Source organism: Antechinus flavipes, chromosome 4, assembly GCF_016432865.1.
Source record: "Antechinus flavipes isolate AdamAnt ecotype Samford, QLD, Australia chromosome 4, AdamAnt_v2, whole genome shotgun sequence".
In the NCBI taxonomy this organism is placed as follows: Eukaryota; Metazoa; Chordata; class Mammalia; order Dasyuromorphia; family Dasyuridae; genus Antechinus; species Antechinus flavipes.
Window position 1 is genome coordinate 161,210,097 of NC_067401.1, and position 24,604 is coordinate 161,234,700.

A 24,604-nucleotide genomic window follows, 5' to 3' on the forward strand; every position below is an offset into this window, starting at 1 on the left:
TTGTTAAAAATTTTGACAAATTTTAAAGCACTCAATATAGATTTATAGAAATTCATTATAATTACGCCTTTTTTCCTTCCCCCTTCAGGGCCTAAAATGTGTTATTTGGACTGATTAATTTTCATAGTCCAAAATGTAAGATTTGCCAAATGGCATGAGATGTCTCATGAGGTTAGGAATATCAGGACTAATTAGGGTTAAGCCTCAGGTTGAATATAACTTCAGAACAAAAAGGATTGCTAAATTTTAGGCTACTAGTGAAGGGAAGATGTAATTTTTGTCCCTAGAAGTCTTTTAAGAAGAAGAATCCTTGGGAATGGTTTAGGATATAAAGCTTATTTTAGGTGAGATTATTATTGTAAAAGGGATTATAAAGAAAGCACTTGTGATCTCAGCAAAAGTAGTAGGAACTATTTAGGATAAAATACTTAGGAAACAGCATATAGTTATTAAGATTTGAGTTCAAATTCCAACTCTACTATCTACTCTTATATACTAAAATAAATTACCTAACCTCTCTATGCCTCAATTTTTCATTTGTAAAATTAAAGGGTTGGACTGGATGACGTCTAAGATCTACTCTAGCAGTAGTTCTCAGATTGGTGACACAATGGGTAAGAACTGTGGACTTGGGGTCAGGAGCCTCAAGTCAAATCCTACCTTAGATTCTCACTATATATGATTCTTTTGTTGTTTTAGGGTTTGCCTGGTTCTTTATGGTTTTCTTGGTGGAGATACTGGAGTGGTTTACCATTTCCTTCTCCAGGTCATTTTACAGATGAAAAAACTGAGGCAGACAGGGTTAAATGACTTGCCTAGAGTCACACAGCTGACACAGTGATACATAATCTGGGGCCAATGCATTTAGTGCACCATGTATGCCTATGGTGCCCCCTATGTAACTCTGGACAATCATTTAATCACTGCTTTTACCTCTTTTTCCTTTGTAAAATGAGGATAATAAAAGCCCACCTACCTCCCAGGTTTACTGTGAATATCAAATCAGATAATGTATGTAGAACATTTTGCAGACTTAAAAAAGCTGTATAATGCTAGCTATCCTTATTATTACCTTTTAAAAATGTGATATTTTCACAAACAGGAATGACCGCCCATTTATATAATTGTTCAGTTTTTCTTTTATTGAGCTTTTCTTAGAAGCCTTTCTGCTTAGCCATCGTCAACAAAATCATAACTCTCAGTTGGTAATTGAATTACTTTTGAGCTCAGTGGTTCTCAGTATGTAGTCCAGGGCCTCTTGGAGGGGGGGATTCCATGAAATTCTTTCATATGGGTCTACAAGGTTAAAACTATCAAGATATTTTAATATTTAACATGATAATATTGGTAGATATAACCCTTCTAAACAAAGGAGATTCTGATTTTTAAAGAATAAGGGGGTCCTCAGACAAAAGTGTTTGAGAATTACTGTTCTAACTATGTGAAATGAAGAGGAGCCATGATTTTCTCTCATTTACTTAGCAGTAGCTTAATAATAGAATTAGGATTCTTCTTCTCCCTTCTTTAAGTTATGTGACTCAGGTAAGGCTTTCTGTTTACAGGACAGTTATTCAAAACTTACTTGTCCTTTGAGAACGGACACCTCCTCAAAGATAGAAAGGTCCAAATAACACCAAAATGCTTATAGTGGCACTTATAGTAGTAGCAAAGAAATAGAAACAAAGTAAGACTCTGTCAATTGAAGAATAAGTCAAATTTTTGTGTGAATAAAATGCAGCCTTTACTATTCCATAAGAAATAAGGGACATGGTGAACAAAGGAAGGCTTGAAAAAACTCATTTGAATTGATGGGCATCTAGGTGGACAGTAGAAAAGGCTGCAGTCCTAGAGGCTGGAAGATCTGAGTTCAAATTCAGTATCAGACACTAACTGTATGACCCTAAGTAAGTTACAGAAATCTGTTGAATTCAGTTTTCCTCATCTGGAAAATGATCTGGAGAAGGAAATGGCAAACTATTCCAATATCTTTGCCAAGCAACCACAAATGGGGTTAAGAATAGTTGGATACTACTGAAACAACTAAACAAGAAGGAAAAATGACTACACAGCAACATATAAACTGATGCAAATGAAATAAGCAGTACCAAGAAAACAACATACACAATGACTGCAGCAATGGAAATGGAAAAGACCAACAAAAATCAAAAATTTTAAAATGAACCCACTGTAATTATAAAGACTTAGCTTAGTCTCAAAATAATGTTAAATTCACAAGCATCTATTAAGCACCTACTATATGCCAGGTCCTGTGCTAAACACTAAAGATACAAAGAAAGCCAAAGAGACCCTGTCCTCAAGAACTTCAAAATCTGATTGGGGGTGGGGTTGGAGGAGGAGAGAATACATGAAAATAGATAATCTTAGAGAAAAGGCACTAATATTAAGTAGGATAGGAAAGATTTTTTGTATAAAGTAGGATGTTAACAGAAATTTTACAAAAACTAAGAAGCTATGAGGAGTTGAGAAAATTACAGACATGGGATATAGGCCGTAGAAATTTAGTACTGGGAGTTGGAATGTCTGATGCAATAGCAAGGAGCTCTGATCACTGGACTGAGGGATACATGAGGTGGGATGAGTAAAGTATAAGAAACCTGGAAAGACAGCAAGGGCTCAGATTATGAAGGGCTTTAAAAGTCCTTCATAAAAGGATAATATGGAAATGTTGAGTTTGAGTTACCCATGAGACATCTACTTTGAGTGTAACTATAACTCAACTGAGAGAATAAGGCCAGATGTATAGATTCATCTACATAAAGATGATCATTGAATCTTTGGTAGCTGATGAAGTCACCAAGGAAAATATAGTATAAAATGAAAAACAAAAGGGAACCAGGGACAAAACTTTGGGGGACATCTGCTATTGGAGGTCGTGAAATATATATATATATATTGGAGGTCGTGAAATAAGAGAACCAAGAAAGAGTGGTATCATGAAATCCTAGAAAGGAGAGAGGATCTAGAATAGATAAAGAGTAGGAAAATAGTATAAACTCATAGGAAATAGCTTCCATTTCCCTTGAAAATAGAAGTAAAGGACACTTTCGGGATTCAAGGTTTTATACTCCGCTGGGCATGGATCACAATCTTGACATGTTAGTTGCCCTTATTCTTGAATTGCTGTGATTGAAAATTTTGCAAGTCTATGAACAGCCTGGTTAATGGATGAACCTTTATTTCTAAACTTAGGTTGGTCTTGAGATAACACATTTAGTCACTAGACTTGGACTTATTGTCTTTTTAGTTTGTTAGGACCCCTCACAACTTTTACTCTGGAATCTAGGGTTTTTTCCACACCATACAAAAGAACTCTGAGAGTAATAAAAGTTGATACATTTACATAGCAATTTTTATGGCTACAAAGTACTATGACATTTAATCTGATATATATTCATACTACTCAAATATACACACATACATATATAATGTATGTTAATTGGGGCTGTGTAGTACAAATATAATCTTATTTTGTAGAGGATAAAACTGACACAAGATTCAAGTTGCTCATCTGATGGAAGGGAAAACCATAATTCTAAACTAATAATAATAATAACTTTCATTCATATAGCATATTTAAATTTTCAAATGACTTTAATTATAATAACTAACATTTATATAGAGTGTACTATGTGCCAGGCATTGTGCCTATGCTTTACAAATAATATCTCATTTGATTTTCACAACAACTTGGGAAGGAAGATGCCATTATTATCTCCACTTTATAGATGAGGAATCTGAAGCAAATAGAGGGTAAGTGCCTTACCCAGGTAAATAAGGTCAGTAAGATAGTGAGACTCTGATTGGATTCTGCCCTTGTTCACTCTAACCCCAGTAGTCTATCAATGCATTACTTAGCTGCTTTTATACACACATACATATATACAACACACACACACACACACACACACACACACATTCATTTGATCTTTACAACAATTTTGGGAAATAGGTGCTATAATAATTATACTTTGTTATTAAATATGGAACATTAATGATTATAATGTCTATTCTTTCCACTATACCTGTTCCCATTTTACAGATGAGAAAACTGTAGCCAAAAGAGATTAGGTGATTAGTTCAGGGTCACCTAGCTGAAGAATGTTTGAGGCAGAACTGGAACTCAGATCTTTCTTGAGTCCTGTGATCTTGCCATTTACACTCCAGCTGTCTAAAATAAAATTTCTGGCTTCAAAGCTGATGTTTGTTCCACTGTGCCACTTTTTTCTCCTTTTATGGGGAAGTAGGAGGTATTATTTGATCCACTAGGAGACTGAAATATATTTCACACTAAATGGAGCATCTGAATGGCAGAGATGACTCTTTAGAATTGTAGGACACATGACAGCTGAGATCATGAAAGTGGCAGCAACTGTGGGAACTAATTAAATTTCTTTTTCCTTTTTAGAAAGACAGTGATAAGTTTTTGATGTAGGGAGAAAAAACATTTACTTTCTCAGGGGAATTAGATGGAAATGATGACTTTCCAAGGGGAATTGGATGTCTAGGAAGAGGCTTGTTAAGAGGCTTAAAAATTTACAGGAAGCTTAGCATAAAAGGAAGACTTTGCAAATTCCTCGAGACCTAGGTCTTGTAAATAACTTATACCAAGATGGCTTCCTTCCCAAACTGATTTGAATGGAATCAAATAAAGTCTTATTGTCAATTTCAGCTAAATGAATCCTTTTCACATTGAATAAAGCCATTAATTCTAGTATAAAATTGACAGTATGTTGGTTGAATATAACAGCTACAATACTCTAGAGTAATGATTCCAGTTCCAAAAATGATAAGATTCAATGCAGATTTTTCTTGTCTGGGAAAAATAATAGTCTTTTCCAACACAGGGCTTGGAGTCAGAAGACCTCTCTTTGAGAACCCTGACTCCCTCAGCTTCATTTTTTATAAAATTGGGACAGTATTTGGATTACCTACCTCAAAGACATGATGAGAATGCTCTGTAAGTCATAAAGCATAATTGGGACAGATGTGGGTTGTTTTAATGAGGAATGGGACTATGCCAAGAGATTTTTTTTTTCCAAATGGCTCAAAAAGGGAATGAAATTAGATACTGTGTAAGAGTCCTGGGACCTCTGACAAAGATGTTGTGACCAAAATAAGGAATGTTACAGAAGATTGTATGGTACAATAGAAACACCACTAGCTTTGGAGCCTGAAGACTTGGGTTTGAATCCTGGCTTTCCCCTTTGCTCCCTGGGTAAAGCTACTTTTTTTCTACGAACTTTGTTTCCTCCTCTGTACAGTGGAGTTGTTGGAGGAAGTGACCTATAAGGTCTCTTCCATTTGTAAATCTGATCCTTTAATCCTTCAAGGGAATGTCAAGGATTCATCAGGCTCTGAATTTGTGGCTAAAAAGGATCAGCTTAGAAGGGCCCAGCTGCTTGGTCTTATTTTGTTTTGTTTTTTCATTGGGCTGGAAGCCTTCATTTAATTTAATTTTATTATTATTTTTTAAAATAGTATTTTATTTTTCCAAATACTTGCAAAGATAGTTTTCAACATTTGCCTTTGCAAAACCTGGTGTTCCAAATTTTTTCTCCCTGCTTCATCTTTCCTCTCTCCCCAAGACAATAAACACATATAAATTACGTGTGCAAGTCTTCTTTTTTTTTTAACAATAAAATAATACTTATTTTATTTATTATCTGTCAATATGTACAATATGTTATAGTAGGTATGCAGAAACAAAATGCTCTTAAGGACTTTTTTTTTTTTTAAATTTTTTATTTAATAATTACTTTATATTGACACTCGTTTCTGTTCCGATTTTTTTTTCCCCTCCCTCCCTCCACCCCCTCCCCTAGATGGCAAGCAGTCCTTTATATGTTGGATATGTTGCAGTATATCCTAGATACAATATATGTTTGCAGAACCGAACAGTTCTCTTGTTGCATAGGGAGAATTGGATTCAGAAGGTATAAATAACCCGGGAAGAAAAACAAAAATGCAGATAGTTCACATTCGTTTCCCAGTGTTCTTTCTTTGGGTGTAGCTGCTTTTGTCCGTCATTTATCAATTGAAACTCAGGTCTCTTTGTCAAAGAAATCCACTTCCATCAAAATATGTCCTCATACAATATCATTGTCGAAGTGTATAATGATCTCCTGGTTCTGCTCATTTCACTTAGCATCAGTTCATGTAAGTCTCGCCAGTCCTCTCTGTATTCATCCTGCTGGTCATTTCTTACAGAACAATAATATTCCATAACATTCATATACCACAATTTACCCAGCCATTCTCCAATTGATGGGCATCCATTCATTTTCCAGTTTCTGGCCACTACAAAGAGGGCTGCTATAAACATTTTGGCACATACAGGTCCCTTTCCCTTCTTTAGTATTTCTTTGGGATATAAGCCCAATAGAAACACTGCTGGATCAAAGGGTATGCACAATTTGATAATTTTTTGGGTGTGCAAGTCTTCTAAACATATTTCCATATTTGTCATGCTGCACAAGAAATATCAGACTAAAGCGGGGGAAAAACACATGAGAAAGAAAAAGAAATCATAAGCAAATAAACAACAAAAAGTGAAAATACTATGTTTTGATTCACAACGAGTCTTCATAGTTCTCTTTCTGGATACATTTGACACTTTCAATCACAAGTCTATTGAAATTGCCTTGAATTGCCTCATTGTTGAGAAGAGCCATTTCATCATATCATAATCTTATTATTCCTGTGTACAATGTTCTCTTGGTTCTGGTCACTTCACCCAGCATTAATTCATGTAAGTCTTTCCAGGCTTTTCTGAAATCAATCTGCTGATCATTTTTTATAGAACAATAATATTCCATTACATTCATATACCATGACTTATTCAACTATTCTCCAACTGATGGGCATCCACTAAATTTCTGGTTCCTTATCACTACAAAAAGCAGCTGCTTGTGCTTAAGACCGAACATACGACAGGGAAATCCATCTAAGTAAATTGATTCCTTAGTTTTCTACTCTTTCCTCCCTCCTTCCCTCAATATTGCTCCCTCCTTCTTTGCTTCCTTCTTTCCTCCTTCTCTCCCTCCCTTCTTCTCTCTTTCCCTCCTTCCTTCCTTTTCTCCATTTCTCTTTCCTTCCTTCCTCCCTCCCTTCTTCTCTGTTTCCCTCCTTCCTTCCTCCCTCCTTTCCTCCTTCCCTCCCTCCCTCCCTCCCTCCTTTCCTCCTTCCTTCCTCCCTTCCTCCCTTCCTCCCTCCTCCTTTCCTCCTTCCCTCCCTCCCTCCTTTCCTTCCTCCCTCCCTTCCTCCTTCCTCCCTTCCTCCCTCCTTCTTTCCTCCTTCCCTCCCTCCCTCCTTCCCTCCTCCCTCCCTCCCTCCTTTCCTCCTTCCCTCCCTCCCTCCTTTCCTCCCTCCCTCCTTCCTCCTTCCTTCCTCCCTCCTCCTTTCCTCCTTCCTTCCTCCTTCCTCCCTCCTCCTTTCCTCCTTCCTTCCTCCCTCCCTCCTTTCCTCCTTCCTTCCTCCTTCCTTCCTCCCTCCCTCCTTTCCTCCTTCCTTCCTCCTTTCCTTCCTCCCTCCCTCCTTTCCTCCTTCCCTCCCTTCCTCCCTCCTTTCCTTCCTCCTCCCTTCCTCTCTCCCTCCTTTCCTCCTTCCTTCCTCCCTCCCTCCTTCCTTCCTCCCTTCCTCCCTCCTTCCTTCCTCCTTCCTCCCTCCCTTCCTTCCTCCCTCCCTTCCTCCCTCCTCCCTCCCTCCTTCCTTCCTCCCTCCCTCCTTTCCTCCTTCCCTCCCTTCCTCCCTCCTTTCCTTCCTCCCTCCCTTCCTCTCTCCCTCCTTTCCTCCTTCCTTCCTCCCTCCCTCCTTTCCTCCTTCCCTCCCTCCTTCCTTCCCTCTCTCCTTCCTCCCTCCCTCCCTCCTTTCCTCCTTCCCTTCCTCCCTCCCTCCTTTCCTTCTCCCTCCCTCCTTTCCTCCTTCCTTCCTCCCTCCCTCCTTTCCTCCCTCCTCCCTCCCTCCTCCCTCCCTTCCTCTCTCCCTCCCTCCCTCCTTCCTTCCTCCCTCCCTCCTCCCTCCTTCCCTCCTCCCTCCTTCCTCCTTCCCTCCCTTCCTCCTTCCCTTTCTCCCTCCCTCCCTTCCTCCTTCCCTCCCTCCCTCCTTCCTTCCTCCCTCCTTCCTTCCTCCTTCCCTCCCTTCCTCCCTCCTTTCCTCCTTCTCTCCCTCCCTCCCTTCCTTCCTCCTCCCTCCCTCCTTTCCTCCTTCCTTCCTCCCTCCTTCCTTCCTCCCTCCCTCCTCCCTTCCTCCTTCCTTCCTCCCTCCTTCCTTCCTCCCTTCCTCCCTTCCTCCCTCCCTCCTTTCCTTCCTCCTTTCCTCCCTCCTTCCTTCCTCCCTCCCTCCCTTCCTCCTTTCCTTCCTCCCTCCCTTCTTCTCTGTTTCCCTCCTTCCTCCCTCCTTTCCTCCCTTCCTCTTTTCTTCCCTCCCTTCCTCCCTCCCTCCCTTCCTCCCTCCCTTCCTCCCTCCCTCCCTTCCTTCCTTTCAATTATCAATAGCTTATGCCTTCTTGTTCTTCCAGATCAACCTATTCGTGCTTCTTTATGCAAATATGGTTATTCCCTATATATGAATTCCTCCTCCTCTTCCTCCTTCTGAAGTATCCAGGTGGTTACTTATTCATTTATTTATTTAGTATAGGTATCTTAGAAATTTTATTTTTTCCAATTACATGTAAAAACATTTTTTAGCATTTAGAAAAAGTTTTTTTGATTTCCATATTTTTTTTCCTTCCTTCCTTGTACTTCCTCCTCTTTGAGATGGCAAACAATTTGATATAGATTATACATATGCAGTTATGTAAAACATTTTTACCTTTTATTCATGTTGTAAAAGAAAACAGACCAAAAAACTCAAGAAAAATAAAGACAGCAAAATTGCTGTGATCTGGATTCAGATTCCATCAATTCTTTTTCTGAAGGCACATAACATTTTTTATCATAAGTCCTTTGGAATTGTCATGGATATTAGATTGCCGAGAATAGTTGAGTAATTGACAGTTGATCATTATACAACATGTTGTTATCCTATACAGTAATCTTTTAGTTCTGCTAATTTCACTTAGTATCAGTTCATGTAAATCTTTCCAGGTTTTTCTGAAAGTATCCTATTTATTATTTTTTATAATACAATAGTTTATGGCAGGATAATTTTCTGTCACAATCATATACTGCATCTTATTCTTTCATTCCCTGTTTGATTCAATTTCCAATTCTTTAACACCACAGAAAGATTTATTTTAAATATTTTTGTATATATAGGTCCTTTTCCTTTTTATTTTTAAAAATCATTTTGGTGGATAGACCTGATTTGAGATATTGCTGGGTCAAAGGTATATATGATTTTATAGCTCTTTGGGCACAGTTCCAAATTGCTCTCCAGAATGGTGACCTTCTATCTTCTATCTTTGCATAAACTGACTCCATATGCAGCATGTTCTCTTTTGCCTGGTGAATCTCTAACTTCTCTGATTCCTACTTTCCCCTCCCAATGGAAATGTAAGCACTTTGAATACATAGACTGTTTTGTTTTGGTACACAGTAGGCGTTTAATAAATACTTGTTGAATTAAATAGACTTGACACTTTTCCAGAAGGGAAGTGAACAACAGTGATTTAATACTCTATAAATCGTGTGGTTCCCTGGAATCCTGGAGCTCTGCCTGGTCTGTATTGGGTGGGCAGTTGTCCAACCCTGTTTCAGTAAATTAAACCCATGAGAACACTACTTGCCAGTGAGTAGAATCCATGGCTTCCGAAATAGTCCAGTGTTGCAAAACTGTGTGGGGTGGGAACAGCCAAGAGTAAATTCATGTTTGGTTTTGGTCGTGGTCTCATCTCGCCTGGAAGCTCGATTTTATTTTCTCAGTCATGAGCTCCAACTCCCATTCTACGCAAAACTCAATGATTTATGGAGTCAATCATTATTAGAAGCTATAAACCCTCTTCCAGGAGGCAGACCTGCCCATTTGAGCAGTATGAGTGTAAGGTAAATGGACAGTTACTGCTGAGATGGTTTTTATAGGAGTGTGAAAATCTGTATTAGATCAGCAAGAAGAATTGCTAGGCGAATTATAAAACTACTTCAGTTTGGTATTCTCACATCCCACCTGAGAGCAATTGCATTGGTCTGAAGCTCTCTCCTGTTTGAAAACTTCAATTTATTTTAATCCTGATAATGATCCTAGACATTTATATAGGGTCTGAGTATTGTCTGAAACAAAATAAGGCCTGAAAGCCTTCAGCCATTATGAAAAGCAGGGAATTTGAATGGATCTCAATCCAGGGGCACTCTGTGTTTACTGAGTTCTGGTTTCATTTGAATTCCAAATCCAGGAAAAGTTGTTGTGCTTTGTGTTGTTGTTTTTAAAAATCCCTTTGTTGGTTATGTCTACTTGAAACTCAAAACTGCTTCCTGCTTTGCTCCCAGCATAACAGTTCTCAGGAATTAGACTATAATATCTTTCCAGGTTTCAAATATTAGACATTTAATATACCGGTTGGTTCCAGGTGTTAGAATGAGAAAATAGCAAAATGGGAAATTAAAAAAGAAGAGACTTCTCCCTTGATTCAACATTCAGTATTGAAAGGGAAAGAAAAGTAGGTTGGAGTTATTTCTCAGGGTCTGGGTGTGTGTAATTCATAAGCATTCAATGAAGTACCTATTGTAGGCAAAGTACTGATAATATAAAAATGAAGAAATGGTGACAGTCTCTGCCTTCCAAGAACTTCAATTCCATAGAGTTACAGAGAAGATATGACTTTTAATTTTAATTCCATGAAGCATTTATTGGTATTATGCTTTAAAAAATTAAAATGAAGTAATCTTTATCATTCCTCTGAAGAGACAAGTGTAATACAAGGTGAAGTGTTTGGGACAAAGGAGAAATTTGGACAGAAAATATCCAGAAGGAAGTAGGAAGTATTGCAGAATACTTGAAGAAAGCAAAAAATTTAATAAGTGAAACTAAGTCAAAGTTATTATATTTCAGGCCTTGGAGACAACCTGCAGGAATCCATGGTGGTGAAACAAAACACAATGAAACTGTAGGACAGCCATACTTAATGCAGAATGTTTTTGTTTCTGGGTTTTGTTTTTTTTTTTCAAAACATGTGCTTGGACAATTCTTCAACAATAGCCCTTGCAAAACTTTATGTTCCAATTCCCCCCCCCCCCTTCTCCCACTCCCCCCGAGATGGTAAGTAGTCCAATATATGTTAAACATGTTAAACACTATATGCACACAAATTTATACAATTATCTTGCTGCACAAGAAAAATCAAATCAAATCAGTAAAAAAAAAAAGTGAAGCAAAATAAAATGCAAGCAAACAACAACAAAAAGAGTGAGAATGCTATGTTGTGAACCACATTCAGTTCCCACTGTCCTCTCTCTGAGTGTAGATGGTTCTCTTCATCATTGAACAATTGGAACTGGTTTGAATCATCTCATTATTAAAGAGAGCCATATCTGTTAGAATTGATCATCATATAATCTTGTTGTTGCCATGTGTGATGATCTCCTGGTTCTGCTCATTTCACTTAGCATCAGTTCATGGAAGTCTCTCCAGGTCTCTCTGAATTCATCCATGAAGAATGTTTCTATAACTTCATGTGTATAATGGATATTCTATTTCTTAGTTTCTTAATGGGTAAGGGAAGGGGTGGAAGGAGAGAGAGAATTTGGAACTGAAAATAAAAATAAAATTTACAATAATTTAAAGAAAAGATTGTAGAACAGCTAATAATCCAATTTGCCTGAAATGTAAATCAGGTCAAAGAAAGGAATTAAGCAGTGATAAGGAGTAGAAGAGAAAAAAATTGTTTAAAATTTTAAGTTTACAAAAGATTTTGGGATCAATGTTTTTTTAGAATTTCTGAAAATAGTTGCCTCATGAAGTTGCCCTTGAATCAGGCCCCATATTTATTGTAGCCTTTCTCACAAACTCTCTTGTTGCTATTCTCCACTCAATACTCAGAGGAATTAAAAGGACAATGTCTGGCTTTTGAAATCTGTGTTTCTATTTATCTGTGCTTTTCCACTCAACACCACATAAGGTTATAGAGTCTTAAACCCTAGGCAAGGGGCCTATGGCAAGAGTCACCTTATTTCTACAAGATGGCCTTCTTTAACACTATCTAATTGACATGACATTATCATCATTTTTCTTATCAAATGAGTTCAAGAAGACCTTTCTTTTTTTTTTTTCTCCTAATTCATGACCAATTTGGGTTCCTTTTGTACATATTAAGAAACTGCAACTGTGTGTATGAAATGATCAATCATTTTTCTATAGTAAAAAAGACCATAGGCAAATGAGTATAGTGTGTGTGTGTGTGTGTGTGTGTGTGTGTGTATTTGACAAAATGTTCCCATTTCCTCTAGGAATTGTTTTTTATGACTGCACGTAATTTCTAATTTATTTTCTTTTCTTCCTTGCAGCAAATTGCCTAGCTGGGCTAGAGCTGTTGTTCCCAAGATATTTTATGTAACAGAGAAGGCTTGGAACTATTACCCTTACACAATTACAGGTAAGTTTTCAACCAATCTATAAACACCTGCAGGCAATGAATATAAGGATGTGTTGAAAATGATTGTCTAGGCCAGTAGTCTCCAAGTTAGAAGTTGTGGGAACAATATGTTTTAATAAATTAGAGGGTGAGAAGATGGGTCTATCCTACCCTCTTCTCAAGAACTAATTGTAGGGGTTTGTCTTGAGCACCACCATACCCATCCTTTTTTTCTTTTTTCTTTTGTTTTTTTTGGGGTGTGTGGTTTGTGAGGCAACTGAAGTTAAGTGACTTGCCCAGGATCACACAGCTAGAAAGCATCCCTATTATTTTCTGCCCAACATTCCTCCACTCTTACCTCTGCCACCACTTTTGTACAATTTCTAAACCCTCAACTTCCCTTCTCTACCTAATTTATGACCTAATCATAACAAGTGCACTCATAGCTGAAACTGCACAAATGCCTTTGGGAAAGTATATTTGCACTCTCTCTCTCTCCCCAAATGCTTTCCCTGCTTCCTCTGAATTACCTCCTGTACCTCATGACTATATCAGGTCCCCCTCAGAGGGAAAAGGGACATTAAACTTCCTGAGTAACTGTTTTGGAATTGTACAGAATGAATTGCTCAGGATGAGCAGACACAAATTTGTTGTTACTTTTCTTTCCAAACTCAGCCATCACCTGAACTTCCCTATGTTGATCCAGAGTATCCATTCTTCTAGTTAATCAAGTTCACAACCTCAATGTCATCCCATACTCTCTTTTACTCACCCCATCACAGATCCAGTTCATTGCTAAATTTTTCATTTTTATCCATACAATATTTCTTTTTCCCCCTCTTCACTTTCACTGTCACCATCCTAATTCAGGCACTTATCACTTCTCTCCTAGACCCTTTCAACCATTTCCTATTTAGACTTGTTTCCTTAAGATCTATCCTAAAACTCTCTTCCACACAAAACAATTTGTCTGAAGAACAAGCTTACCCATATCAGCTGTACTCAAGAAATTCGTGTCTCCCTGTTGACTTAAATATTAAATACAAACTTCTCTTTAGCATTTAATACCCTTCAAAATTTGACTTTTTTCCAACTTTTTTATCCAATGTTTTTTTTCTTATACTCTAGAATCCATACAACTTTTTTGCTGTTTCATATACTCACATAAAAGCACAACTAAAGTATCCAAACAATAGGAAATTTAAGTATAATCCTATTCACTAAGCAAGCTCTTATAAAACAGAATCATTTAGATGAAAACTTTCTGCTCAGTTGAAATCAAAGGCAGTTCATTTTTCCTTATTTTTCCATTGTGCATGATAAAATCTACACATAGATAAAAATAATTTGTGTTTTAAAGCTATTATGCTCTAGCTGATATGACTGAAGATATTTTATATTACAGAGATTGTTACGTTATGTGTCTTCTAATAAAAAAGTAGCTAAAAAAAGAAATCCATCTGTTTAGCTGGCTAGCTACATCGATCAAATTAACTGAATCATTAGTTACTAACAAACAATTATTATTTAAAAGTCCCCCCATCCTTCAGTACATGCACAGCGATTTTATGAAAATAATGAAGCACACTTAATCACATTGCCCTCACTAAAAAGAATCATTACTAAAAATATTTTAAAATATTATTTATTTCATTTTTATCTCATAAAACTTTTCCTTCTTGTGTCTTATATTAGCAGAATAGCACATTAATATAATTTATGGATTCTACTCTAAGCTGCTTCTCTCTATGCTTATTTCTTCCACAATTTCTGGGAAAAGTTCATTAAATATAGGGAGTTAGAGTAGAGGCTTATCCTTGGAATCAGGAAGATGTGTTCTAGTCCTGTTTCTAATATGGGCAAGTTATTTATGCTCTAGTGCTCCCAAGAAATTGTTTAAATTTACAAATTACAGGTGAAAGGAGCTTACTATTAATTTTATACAATGAAAACATTACAGATTTAGACTACATAAAAAAATTTAAAAATCTGGAGTGTGTGATAAAGCACTTTTTGCTGATAGGGGTAAAAGATGAAAATAGTTTGGAGACCACTGGTCTAGACATTGGATTATTTAATCCCATAAACACTCCTCTTTCCCTTGCCTGTTATGAAAGCATAGGTGCATGAGTGTGTGTGTGTGTGTGTGTGTGTGTGTGTGTGTGTATCTAATAAAGTTGTGAAAATAAAATGAAATAACAGCTAAAAAACTTGATAAATTCTTAAGTGCTCTATAAATGTCACCTTCTATTATTAGTATTATTATTGCCTTCCAATTTTTATGTGATATCATTTCTCAATAGCATTTGCCTTTACCAGTTATTAAGGAGAGGAAAGAAAAAACAAAACAAAATTCAATCAGCCCATCTTTGGATCATAGGATTTAGACCTAAAAGACGCCTTAGAAATTATCTAACTCAACCATTCCATTTTACAGATGAGGAAAGTGAATACCAAAAAGGCAATAACATGCATATGGTCCTATAGTTAGTAAGCAAGAAGAAGAGCAATGGTTTGAACTCAGCTTCTGATTTAAAATCCATTGTTCTTTCCTTTCTGCTATTCTACCATCATACCTATTCCAATTCCAATAGAATAAATTTCTTTCACAAATACATAAATTGTCCAGGCAGTTCAAAATGGTCACTAGCATAAAAAAACAACAATAATGACAAAAAAAAAAAAAAACACTTCTCTTATAAGCTGATTATGCAGAACATTTTAATTTCTTGTTCCAGGTGAACTAACAAATTCATTCCGGAAGAATTTGAATGCATGTTATAAACTCAGCATTCTCCCAGAAATTATGTAAGAAATAAGTAGTGAGAGAGACTACTTAGGGTAGAGTGTGGCTCAGAATTGGGAAATTATGAGTTCTAGTCCTACTTCTAACACTTAATCTTTATGACTTTGGGCAAGTAATTTAACCTCTCAGGGCCCTAGGAAACTCTTTAAGTCTTTAAATTATAGGTGGAAGGAATTTCCATCTTAGGAAAGAAGAAGGTGAAGGTTCAGTTCTTTCCCTTATGAAATTTGCATGTAAAAGTATTCCAAGAGTAATTTGGTGATCTGGTCCCATGATTAGAAGGGTGATGGTGTTCTTTACATCTTTTTTGTTATTAAAATGCATTGATATATTTATTGCTTATATAGTTTGTATTAAGTGGAAGTAATGACATTTATCATCATGTCATCTCTCTTTTTTCCCCCCCACACTTCTTTCCTCCAAAATGAAATACTGGGACCAGAATACACAGTAAGTTTTAATCATTTTCAACTTCTCAGACTAAGATCAGTGAAGTAATTAGAATGTCTCTTGTGTCTGTTCTTGTAAGTTCCATGAAAAATAGAAAAGTAGTTCAGAATAGAAAATGTTTAAACTTAGGCGATAACTCAGTTATATATCATGTAAAAGCTTGAGTGTTCTCATTTGTTCAGATGGATTGATGCTAATTTAAAGTGCTTTTATAGTTGCTTAAGAAAATCATTTAACATATTGTTGCAATTTGAAATGATATGTCTATTTTATCTGTGTCAATTGTCTTCAATGGAAAAGCAATTTTTGGAAAGATGTGGTTATTACTTGGAAACTGAAGCTGGGGTTATACTTCATGGACCTGTAATTTTTTTTTATTAAATGCCTAGGTACTGAAATGGTAGGAGAACAGCTAAGTTGGTTCAGTGGCTAGATAAGTGTGCCTGGTGTGAGGAAAAACTAATTCAAACCCTGCCTCAAACACTGTGTGACTCTAGAGAATTCATTTAACCTTTCTGTGCCTCAATTTTTTCATTTGTAAAATGGTGGGAGTCATAATAGTATTCACCTCCCAGAATTATTGTGAGAGTCACTTGAGATGAGTTCACATTTCCTGTAATACATTTTACAAAGCATAAACTGCTATGTTAATGCTAGCTTTTAAAAATTATTGCCATGACTATTATTATCATTATCATTTATTATTAAAATAGCAAGGGCATGTCACTAAAATGTTTTGAATCAGAGTTCTGGACTGAACTTCTGCAGTGTTTTGCACTGGACCGTTTTTCTGTCTGCGGGTAGAGACAAATCATTTAAATTTCATTCTGTAAGTTTTCAGTACCCCATGTCAGAATGAGACATAATTATACTTGTCTAGCCCCTTGAAAGGATCAGGAACATTTAAAAAATGTGCAAAAAGAGATGTTTTTCTGACTTTTCTATCTTCATATTGTTTCCTCCCTTTGTCATTTTCTCTTTAGAGAATCATAAAATTAAAACTGGGAAAGGGCTTGAGAAGCCCCCTAGGCCAAACTACCTCATTAACTGATCTTTCATGGCCAGGTGTACTTCAGGTCAAAGCTGCTCTTGTTAAAAACAACCCAAACTTTGACTTGGCACTACAGCTTTCCTTCTTCCCACAGACATTTCCTGATCTCTCCTCTGTTCTGGACACAGAGCCTGTTTATAGCCTTTCATGGCTATGTCCTCATCAGTTCCTGCTTTTAATGCTTTCCTACTGTGCTGATTGCTTTGGCTCCTCCAAATCTCAAGCAGCCTATCTTGGGCCCTTTCCCAATCTCTCTTTCCATTTATTTTGGAAAAAAGATTTCAAGGTCCTTTATACTTATTTCCCATACTTTACAATACTAACCCTCTGGAGGTCTACACTCTCACACAAGATTAACTTACTTCACTTCCCTTTAGGAGGTCTTCACAAAGTCCTCCTTAGCATACTCTTCTTAGATCTTAACTTAGAATAGGAATTCTTAGCTTTTTTTGGTATTTTGGATTGCCCTTTGGCAATCTGGTGAAGTTTATAAGTCCCTTTTTAAAGTATTTTTAAATTTATAAAATTTTTAAAAACAGTTATATAAAGTTTATAAAAATCTTTAAAACAAGTTCAAATTAAGATGTTAAGAATCTTTAATTTAGAACAATATTGTCTGCCTAATTTAATTACATTTCAATTACTTAGATTTTTGGATTCCTGTCTTCCTTTCCTCCCTAACTCTTGTCCTTTCACTATTCATATTGACGCTTCACTCTAATATTATAGCGCCATGCCCTCCTATCATTATTTCCCTTTTTTCTTGTGCCTCACTCCTCCTCATGGAGCTCTAGTTCTTCCATTACTCAGTGTTTTTCTCAGGTCCTTGCTCTCACTCAGACTTTGTTTTCCTGTATTCCCAATCTCTATCTATGGTTAACATACCTAATTATATATTAACATTTACTTGTAAATACTTCATCTCTTTGTCCTCATCCTTTGCTAAACTCTAGCCCTGAAATATTTTTCCCATCTACTACCTCCCTGAGACAACTCATTCTTCTTCACTGAGTTCCTATATAATTCATCACTTTTAAAAACAATTCTATTTGGGGCAGCTAGGTGGTGCAGTGGATAGAGAACTAGTCCTGAAGTCAGGAAGACGTGAGTTCAAATTTGACCTGAGACATTTAATATTTCCTGGCTGTGTGACCCTGGGCAAGTCCCTTAACCCCAGTTGCCTCAGCAAAAAAAAAAAAAAAAAAAAAAAAATGATCACAACAAAACCCAATTCTGCTGGAGAATATCCTCACAGTTACAAGATTATGTGATGATCAGCTGTGATGGACTTAGCTCTTTTCAACAATGAGGTGATTCAAGGCAATTCCAATGGACTTGTGATGAAAATGCCATTCACATTCAGGAAATGGATCTGAATCCATTTGTAGACTGAATATGGATCAAAATATAGTATTTTCACATTTTTGTTGGTTTTTTCCCCTTTCTAGTGTTTGGTTTTTTTTTTTTTCCGCATTTGATCTGATTTTTCTTGCACATATGGAAATATGTTTAAAACTGCACATGTTTGATTTCTATTGAATTGTTTGCTATCATCTTGGGGAGGAGAGAAGTGGAGAAAGAGGGAGAAAAAATATGAAACGCAAGATTTTGCAAAGGCGAATATCTTTGCATGTATTTGAAAAAATTAAATACTATTTAAAATTATAAAAATAAATACAATTCTGAATCTGTTCTCCTGTAGTTTCCCATACCTTCCTCTTAACCCTGATGGTTTAGCATCTTGACTCTTACTTTGCTAAGAAAATTGAGACCATTCTCCACAAGCTCATTCTTTTCTTTTCTTTTCTTTCTTTCTTTCTTTCTTTTTCTTTTTTCTTTTTTCTTTTTTCTTTTTCTGAGGAGGCCATCAGGGTTAAGTGATTTGCCCAGGGTCACACAGCTAGTTAAGTGTCTGAGGCCAATTTTGAACTCAGGTCCTCCTGACTTCAGGGCTGATGCTCTAACCATTGGGCCACATAGCTGCCCCTCTTCTTAATGCCCCTTGATGTCATCATTCATTCTCTCTTTTTTTATCACTACATACTGGTTTCTGATTTCCTGCCTTCAAATATGCTTGTCTATTCTTAAAAAAAGAATATTTTTTCATTCTTTTCTTAAATAGAATATTCTATTCTATTCTTTAAAAAAAAATGCCTTCACTAAAAGCTGTTGTTCAATTGACTCTTTACCCCATTTGGGTTTCTCTTTGTAGACATGTTTTGCCTTTTCCTTTTCCGGTTCATTTTACAGATGAGAAAAACTAGTATGCTCTAGATGATAAACAAGCAAAAGAAAGGGAAAAAAAACAGAATGAGTGACTTGCCCACAGTCATAGCTTTTAAGTGTCTGATGCTGGATGTGAAGTCTTCTTGACTCTAGACCCAGAGATCTATTCACTGCATTACTAAAGTGCCCTTGATAAAAACTACCATTTCCCTCAGTCTTGGAATATGCACCTGTCCTCATGATTTCAGCCAAACTCTTTTTTATAATAATAGCTTTTTATTTTTCAAAATATTATCAATGGTAGTTTTTATCATTCACCCTTGCAAAATTTGCATTCCAAATTTTTTTCTCTCTCCTTTCCCCTACCCTCTCATCTAGATAGCAAGTAATCAAAACAGAATAAACATGTGCAGTTCTTCTATACATATTTCCACAATTATCATGTTCATCTAAACTTTTAAAGAAAAGTTGTCTGTTTGTTGCCTCCACTCCCTCTTTCCAAGTACTCCTCAATCTTTTGTAGTTTGGTTTTCACCTCATCATTCAACTGTAACCACCCTACAATTACCTATAACATCTTGATTGTCAGATATGATGCTGATTTTTCTCAGCCCTCATTTTTCTTTAACCCCCCCCCCCCCTTATCCTGGATAATCTCTACTCTGTCTCTTCTATCTACTGCTCTGTCTCTTTCAACTCCATGATCTCCCTCTCAAGTTAAGCTCATCAACTTTAATCTCATCTCCATGCTATTAACTCAAGCCTCGAGTGACAATCTCCTCTCAGTCTCTTCTCCCCTCTGACTGGAGGGCTGTAGGTTAGAATACTGAGCTCCTCCCAGTGTCTTCCTTTATGGGGGGTAGTAACTGGTCTTTGGGGGCTCACTCAATTTTATATCTATTGCTCCACTTGGTTTCAATTTCATGAATCAAGATGATCTCTATTAAGTTTACCCTTAAAATGAACATAAATGATTGAATTTGAATAGAGTAATATCATTGAACTACTACAGATGACTCACTACTGTGAAGGGGGAGAAAGAATTTTTTTTTCTCCTTGTCTTCTATGCAATAGTGTCTAGTGCTGGAGACAACTAGAAAGAGATTTCTCATCTAGTAGTTGGAGAGACCATAAATCCCTTGGTTTACTCCCTAATTCTCTAATCCCACTTTGGGCCACACCCTTAGCCCCACTCATGCTTCCTTTTGCATACTGCCTTTCCCAGTTAGATCATAAACTCTTTGAGGCAAGGGACTGACTTTCTTATTTATTAATTATATCCTCAGCATTTCGCACATACTTTCTGGCACAGAAAAGTCATTTAATAAATGTTTATTGAATTTGAGATTCGTGACACAATTCTTTTCTGGTTCTTATATATTATTCTGTTTTTTTTTTTTTTCTTTCTTTTGCTTGTTTATCATCTAGAGCATACTAGTTCACACTAATTATTAGTAATCTCTGAAGTGCTATCTTGGACCCTCTTTATTTCTTTTTTCTACATTTTCCTTCTAGTTAGTCAGCTCTTTCTTCCCTTTTTGTCTCTCATTTCATGACTTCATCAGCTTCCCAGAATTCAACTAATTTCTCTGTGACAATGATTCTCAAACTTAATTTGTCTAAAGCAGAATAATTTTAACTTATAATTAAGGACACTATCATCTTCTTTCCTGCCCCCCTTGACCTGCAACTTTGGTGTTATTGCCAACTCTTCACCCTCATTCACTCCAAATATCTAATCTGTTGTCACATCTGAATACATTTATCTTTATAACATTACCCCATTCATACAGGCCTTCATATTTTCAGGTTGGCCCATTACAGTGGCCTTTTAGATGGACAAGTCCGTCCCCATTCCAGTTCCTGCTCTGCTTACTTGTCAAAGTTATCTTCCTGAAATGCAAATCTGACCATGTCACCTTCTCCCTCTCCCCTCACTAAAGTCCATTCATTCTCTCTCACCTCCATGATCAAATGTAAAATCCTCTGTTAGATTTAGACTCTCCATAACATATGAATACTTCACTTCAGTTGTTTTATACATTGCTCCTCTAACATTCTGTGATTCAGTTATATTTGCCTAGTTGTTTTTCCTCAAATATAATTCTCTATCTCTTGACTGTATATTTGTTTTATAATTTTGTATTTACTATTTTATTCCCCCAATTACATGTAAAAATAATTTTAACATTCATTTTTGTCAAACTGACTGCTTATGTGTAGTATCTATATACTGTAACCCCCATGCCTGAGAAGGTTTTCATTCCTTCCTCACTTTTATTTACTTTCCTATCTTCCTTTCTAATTCAGTATAATATTTTCAATTCACAGAAGAAAACAAGCGTTTTCATGATTCAGTTCAATAAAAAAGATGATTGTATGTGAAACTTTATAACTTGCTGTAATGTATGATTGTGATGGAATATTATTATGCCATAATAAATAATGAACTCAGTAATCCTAGAAAAGTGTAGAAAGATTTGCATGAAATGATAGAATGAAGCAAACAGAAGCAAGAAAACATTGTATACAGTAACCTTCCCCACTTCTAGCCCCTTCCCTCTTATTAAGTTTACTCCTAAACTGAACATATCTGATTGAGTTAGAATAGAGTAATACCTTTGGACAAAGAATAGTCCACAACTACAGATGACCTTTAAAAGACACAGTGTAGGACCAATCTTGAAGAGTTTGATCACTGCTGTGAAGGGGAAGGAAGGGATTTTCTTTTCTCCTCATCTCCTATGCAATGATGTCTAGTACTGGAGACTTCCTAGAGACTTCTCATCCATCAGTTGGAAAGTCAATTTGAAAAAAGATGCTTTCTAGACAAAAATCAGATACAGAAAGATAGTCTTGAGGCTGGAATTTCAAGGAACTGAACCTCTATTGGCAAAGAAGAGAGACAATTATGGACTCAAGATCCAGCCTTTATAACTGATCATAAAATTGTGCTGAGAAGCCGACCTTGGCAACCAGCTGAACAACACACCCAGCACAGCACAGCACTGCATCCCAGGCAGGAACAGTGTGAGGACTCTCTGAGGAGTGAAAGGACATCAAGCCCCTACAGGGCCAGACTTGTTAGTTGCCTTGAGCACATGTTGTTTCTAATATGTGTGTATCCCTCATTACCAATGAGCTCTAAATTGCAGCTCTCTTCTCACAGATGCTTTGTGTACTTGTGGAAAATCATGCTCAAGATTTCTGTAGAGAATGTTTTACTGCTATTAAAAAAAAAAAAACCATGCCATTTTAGTTAATACATTTTGCCAAGAGCTAATTGTATACACTTGTTGACTATTAATGGAAAGCACCCAGGGATACTTATGATCTATAGTTTTTGGAGTGCGCACTGCCAGGGTAATTAGGTCATAGAGTGCCAGTCATAGAATCAGGAAGATCTAGTTCAAATTTTACTTCAGAAACTCACTAGCTGCATGACCCTGGGCAAGTCACTTACCCATGTTTACCTCAGTTTCCTAAGTTGTAAAATGAGATAGAGAAGGAAATGGCAAGCCATTCTAGTGTCTTTGCCAAGAAAACTTCAAATGGGGCTCACAGAGAGTTGGACACAAGTGAAAGTGACTGAACAGTAGTATTTATATATGTATATGTATGCATGTGTGTCCTAACAAAATTTAACTCCCTTGAAAATAGGGACTGATTCATTACTCATTCTTATATCTTTAGCATTTAGTGTACTGTGTGGCACATAGTAGGTACTTAGTAAATAATCAGGATTTGGTTGATTCCTTAGGTCCAGTTCTTACCCTTTCAGCAGATTGGTCTGACACCATCTGAATATAATTCTGACTTGGAGACCCTTCTGTTTAGAAGCTCTTTTGGGGTCTATATTTTCAAACATTACTTTAAAAACTATTTTTTTTTCACCATAGAACATTATGTGGAAATAATACTTTCTTTACAAAACAGGGATGTGACTAATGGTGCTAAAAACCTCTTCAGGAAAAATTGTGGGTTAGAAATTGACCAGAATCAATGAATCATCAAGCATTTATTAAGCTCTTACTTTTTCTTTTTTATTTCTTATTAAGATTTCATTATTTATGTTATTAATTTCTAGCAATTATTTAGTAGTTTTATTGATTTCGTTAAATAATTAAATTATTTGTCTTATCATTTATTAAGCTCTTACCTAGCACATATGCCAAGTGCTGTACTGAGCACTGAGGATAAAAAGAAAAAAATACACTAAAGGAACTTGGATTTTGATGAGCAAGTCTGTCTAATAAATGTATGTGTGTGTGTGTGTGTGTGTGTGTTTGTACATATTTATTTTTTATTACAAGATACAGAATATAAGGCAACCATATAGGGTAATGTATTAGTGTCTGAGACACTAGGAAAGACCCTCCTGCAAAAGGTAGTTCTTCAGGTGAGTCTTGAAGGAAAGTAGAATTTTAAGACATGGAGATAAGGAGAAAGGTCATTCCAGGCATAGGGGATAGTCACTAAAGAGGACAGAGACAGGAGATAGAGAATCATGAATAGGAAACATGTGTGGCCTATACAATCCAAGGGGTGATGTGAGGAGAAGAATGGGTAATGCTGTAAAGATAGGAAGAGACCAAATTGTATAAAGCTTTAAATGCCATTCAGAGAAATTAGTCTTTGACTAATTTAAGTTTATAAACTTAAGGGAAGTAAATCACTCCTGTACTTTCAGAAAAATCACTTTGACAATTATATATGAAGCAACTTGAGTTGTGCAGACCAACTGGAAAGCTTTTTCAGTAATCCAGGTAATGAGAGAGGTAATAAGAACTTGACCCGGATGGTCATTATCCAAGTGGAAAGAAGATCCTATAGGAGAGATGTGGGGATTACATGACAGGGACTGTTAGAATGATGACTTGTGGATGACTTTGAGATTGTAAACCTGGGTGACTGGAAGGATAGTGCTATTGTAACAATAATAAAGAAGTTAGGAACAATGGATTTGTGGGGAAAGATGAGGAGTTTTGTTTTGGACATGTTGAATTTGAGGTTTATGGGATATCCAATTGAAAGTAGCCAATAGACCATTAATAATAAAGGATGAATGACACAATATCTTTCTCCCTCTTCCCACCCAGAGGAAAAGATAGCCAATCTATTGAAAGACCTTCGTTTCTTCTTGAATGTTATAAAATCACAAAAACATAAAAAGTGATTGTGGTTGGTCTTGTGATGTTTCAAAGATTACAAATCAGCACTTAAATATAATTAAGCATGCTCAGACCAGCCTGGACCGCCATAAGGAAAGATTGAGCTCTCTTTATTTGTCAAGCTTCTATGAAAAAAAAAAAAAAGAAAAGAGAAAAGAAAGAATGTTCAGTAGATCTAGAAATAACCTAGAAAATAAAATTGGCCCATCTCCAACTCCTACAATCACAACCATCACCTTCCACCCACCAGATGAGTTTTTAATAAAGAATCCTCAAGAGACACTTCCATGAAATAAGCTATTATCAGATATTCAAGAAGCAGTAAGGCCTACCATAGATAGAGAGTAAGGAAACCTGGGTACATCTCACCACTGACA

The 24,604-nt window shown here is 36.5% G+C and overlaps 1 protein-coding gene across 1 annotated transcript in view; it reads left to right on the top strand.

Moving 5' to 3' along the window:
* PITPNC1 (phosphatidylinositol transfer protein cytoplasmic 1) overlaps positions 1-24,604 on the top strand; it is a 361,819-nt gene that overhangs the window by 160,980 nt on the left and 176,235 nt on the right. Inside the window, exons 3-4 of the mRNA XM_051995262.1 lie at positions 12,456-12,544; positions 15,772-15,779. Of these exons, the coding sequence (XP_051851222.1) occupies positions 12,456-12,544; positions 15,772-15,779 (97 nt within the window). The remainder of the gene's footprint in view (positions 1-12,455; positions 12,545-15,771; positions 15,780-24,604) is intronic.